We start from the raw sequence: 4,275 nt of genomic DNA, 5'->3' as shown, positions 1-4,275 counted from the left end.
TGGAATTAGTGGAGGGCATGAGAGTTACAACTAGTAATGGTCATGTTAGTGGGTTAATGGGAGTTTTGCCTACTAAATATTATGTTAGTGGAGTGTTAATGTTTTATTTACATTTTTGTTTTGAAGCCTATATAAACCCATGTATTGTACATATTTTCAATCAAGTGAAATAAAAAGTATTTTTCTCCATTTTTATTCTCTTCTAAATAGTATAGTGTTGTGTGTGTAACTAGGCCACTATTTCCAACAAAGTGGTATCAGAGTTAGTTTGTGAGAGAGAGAAGAAATGGAAAACAATTCGGTTCTATTTCAAATGCCTCGATTCACCAAAGATAACTATGAAAATTGGTGTATCTGTATAAGGCAATTTTGGGAGCACAAGATGTGTGGGAAGTTGTTTCCAAAAGTTATGATGAGCCAGAAGATGAGGCAACTTTGTTTCAAGCCGAAAAAGATATTTTACAAACCATAAGAAAGAAGGACCAAAAGGCGGTGATGACCATCCATCAATGTTTGGATGATGGAATGCTACAAAAAGTTGCTAGTGCAGAAAATGCAAAGACACTATGGGAGATTCTTCAAAATTCCTTCCAAGGAGTTGATAAAGTGAAGAAGATTCGCCTCCAAACGTTACGGGGTGAATTTGAAGCATTGCATATGAAGAAATCTGAATCAATTTCAGATTATTTTTCGAGGGTCCTGGCTATTATAAATCAACTAAGGAGATATGGCAAAACCACCATGACTGATACAAGGGTCGTTGAAAAGATCCTTCGGTCGTTGGATTCCAAATTTAACTACATTGTTGTAGCCATTAAAGAGTCAAAGGATTTGAATTCCATGACTGTTGATCAACTCATGGGTTCATTGCAAGCTCATAAAGAAAATGTGGTGAAGAAACAAAAAGCTTTGGAGCAAGTGCTACAAACAAAGTTTTCGTTAAACGAAAGAGACAAAAAACATGGAGGAAATCAAAGGGGCTGAGGACGTGGAAATGCACATGGCCGAGGAAGAGGAAGATGCCGTGGAAGAGGAGAAAGAAGCGGTCAACACACAACCAACAATGAAGAAAAAGTCTATGACTCACAACAAATAAAAGGTTGTGGTAGAGGAAATTACTCAAGGTCATATGGAAGGAGGTATGAAAAGTCTCAAATTTAATGTTACAATTGTCAAAAGTATGGTCATTATGCTTCGGAATGTAAAAATGTTACTAATGATGTTGAAGAAAAGGCTAATTTTGTTGATGAAGAAGTGGAGCCTACTTTGTTGTTGGCATACAAAGGTGAAAGGAGTGATCAAGAAGATGTGTGGTATCTTGACACCGATGCTAGCAACCATATGTGTGGTAGCAAAGAGAAGTTCGTTGATATTGAAAAATCAATAAATAGCAAGGTGACATTTGAAGACTTATCACAAATTCCGATATGAGGGAAAGGTAAAGTATTGATTCGTTTGAAGAATGGACATCATCAATTTATCTCTAATGTTTATTTTGTGCCTAATATGAAGAATAATATTTTGAGTTTGGGACAACTCTTAAAAAAATGTTACAATATTTCGATGAAGGATTGTAGTCTTTCGATAAGAGACCCGTTGAGTAATTTGATTGCCAAGGTTCTAATGACTAAGAACTGAATGTTTTTGCTAAATATTCAAGCCGACGAGGCTAAATGTTTGAAGGCTTGTTTTAATGATTTAACTTGGCTTTAGCACTTGAGACTTGGGCACTTGAATTTTGGAGAATTAGAGTTGTTGGCCAAAAAGAATATGATGAAGGGATTGCCTTTCACTAGCAATCTAAATCAATTATGTGAAGGATGTCTCGTTAGAAAGCAATCAAGGAAAAGTTTTCCTAAAGAAGCTACCACAGGAGCTACAGCGCCACTACAATTTATCCATTCGGATGTTTGTGGTCCAATTTCTCTATCATCATTTGGTAAGAATAATTATTTTTTATTATTCATTGATAATTTTAGCTAAAAAATATAGGTATATTTTCTTAAACAAAAATCGAAGGTGTATGGAATTTTTAAGAAATTTAAAGCACTTATTGAAAAACAAAATGGCTATGATGTAAAGGCTCTTCGATCCAAAAGAGGTGGTGAATTTACATCAAATAATTTTAAAAAATTTGTGAAAAAAATGAAATTCACTGTCCTTTAATAGTTCCGAGATCGCCCTAACAAAATGGAGTTGTAGAAAGGAAGAACAGAACCATTCTCAATATGGCTTGAAGCATGTTGAAGAGCATGTTGAAAAGCAAGGAAATGCCTAAAGAATTTTAGGTTGAAGCGGTTGATTGTGCAGTGTACTTGTCCAACCGGTGTTCTACTAAAAGTGTGCAAAACAAAACACCACAAGAAATATGGAGCGGAAGAAAGCCAAGTATCTCTCATTTGCGGGTTTTTGGGAGCATTGCCCATGTGCACGTGGCGAATGAAAGGAGGACCAAGTTAGACAACAAAAGTGAAAAAAATGGTGTTCATTGGCTATAATGCAAATTCCAAAGGCTACAAGTTGTACAATCTAAGCAATGGAAAGATTATCATTAGTAGAGATGTTGAATTCGAAGAGGAAGCCAAATGGGATTGGAACACTCCAAATGAAGATTATAATAATTTTCCAATTTTGGAAAAGGAGCAAGAAAATGAAGGCATGGAGTAGCCCGTTTCTCCACCAACATCACCTCCACCACCATCAATTCAAGATCAATCAACTCCATCATCATCTAGTTCAAGTAACACACCACCACTTCGCATGAGGAGTCTTCGTGACATATATGACGAAACAGATAAGGTAACAGAAAGGTTATGTGATCTAATATTTTTTTGTCTCTTTACGGATTGTGAACCCGTAGGATTTGAAGAGGCGGCACAAGACAAAAAATGGAGAAATACTATGGATGAAGAAATTAAATCCATAGAGAAGAATGACACATGGGAGCTTGCTACACTTCCACAAGAGCAAAAGACAATTAGTGTCAAATGGGTGTATAAAGCAAAGAAGAATGCAAATGGTGAAGTTGAAAAATATAAAGCAAGATTGGTCGCCAAGGGGTACAACTAAAAGCCCGGAATTGACTATGATGAGGTATTTGCACTCGTAACTCGTTTGGAAACAATTAGATTATTAATTTCTTTGGCAGCCCAAAACAATTGGAGAATCCACCAAATGGATGTGAAATCGGCTTTCTTGAATGTGTTTCTTAAAGAAGAGGTGTATGTTCAACAACCCATGGGTTATGTTGTAAAGGGGTAAGAAAATAAAGTCTTGAAATTGAAGAAAGCTTTATATGGCTTGAAGCAAGCACCAAGGGCGTGGAATAAGCGAATTGACAAATATTTTCAAGACAATAATTTTTTAAAGTGCCCATATGAACATGTTCTATACTTCAAAGTAAGTGAGAATGGAGATATATTTTTTGTTTGCTTTTATGTGGATGATTTAATCTTCACAGGTAGCAATCCAAAAATGTTTGAAGATTTCAAGAAAGTTATGGCTCGAGAGTTTGAGATGACGGACATTGGCATTATGGCTTATTATCTTGGCATTGAGGTCAAGCAAATCAAGGATGGAATTTTCATTCACTAAGAAGGCTATACTAAGGAAATTCTCAAAAAATTCAAGATGGAAGATTGTAAATTGGTGAACACGCCCATGAAAGTTGGAATTAAATTGTCAAGAGAAAAAGATAGAGAGACGATGGATCCAACATTTTTCAAAAGTCTTGTTGGAAGCTTGAGATACTTAACATGCATAAGGCCGGACATATTATTTGCGGTTGGGCTTGTTAATCGGTTTATGGAAAGACCCACCATAACTCATTTCAAGGCGGCTAAGAGGATTCTTCGTTACATCAAAGGTACCCTTGATTTTGGGTTATTCTATTCATTTTCTAATGATTTCAAGTTTGTGGGTTATTATGATACCGATTGGGCCGGAGACTTGGATGATAGAAAAAGTACTTCGGGCTATTGTTTTTTCATGGGAAACACTGCTTTTACATGGTATTCAAAGAAGCAACCCATTGTCACCCTCTCAACTTGTGAAGCGTAATATGTTGTAGCCACTTTATATGCTTGTCAAACAATTTGGTTGAGGAATTTGTTGAAGAAATTACACATGCTACAAGAAGAGTCAACGGAGATTTTTGTGGACAACAAATCAGCAATTGCTTTGGCCAAGAATCTAGTGTTTCGTGAACGAAGCAAGCATATTGATACAAGATTTCATTTTAATAGAGAATGCATAACCAAGAAGGAGATAGAGTTC

General features: G+C 36.0%; 1 protein-coding gene across 1 annotated transcript; it reads left to right on the top strand.

Annotated features, from left to right (window-relative positions):
* The first annotated feature begins 3,630 nt into the window (after positions 1-3,630).
* Positions 3,631-4,059, top strand: LOC132304704 (uncharacterized mitochondrial protein AtMg00810-like). Its single transcript, XM_059802434.1, has one exon. It carries the CDS (start codon positions 3,631-3,633, stop codon positions 4,057-4,059), a length of 429 nt encoding a protein of 142 aa, XP_059658417.1.
* The last annotated feature ends 216 nt before the right edge of the window (positions 4,060-4,275 follow it).

Source organism: Cornus florida, unplaced genomic scaffold (genome assembly GCF_030987335.1).
Source record: "Cornus florida cultivar Cherokee Brave unplaced genomic scaffold, ASM3098733v1 CherokeeBrave_3.0.0_Hap2_Chr04, whole genome shotgun sequence".
Lineage (NCBI taxonomy): Eukaryota > Viridiplantae > Streptophyta > Magnoliopsida > Cornales > Cornaceae > Cornus > Cornus florida.
This window is presented reverse-complemented; position numbering and strand designations above follow the sequence as displayed.

Excerpts from the sequence above, each read along its gene's own strand:
- LOC132304704 (XM_059802434.1), top strand. The coding sequence starts at position 3,631 with ATGGAAGATTGTAAATTGGTGAACACGCCCATGAAAGTTGGAATTAAA.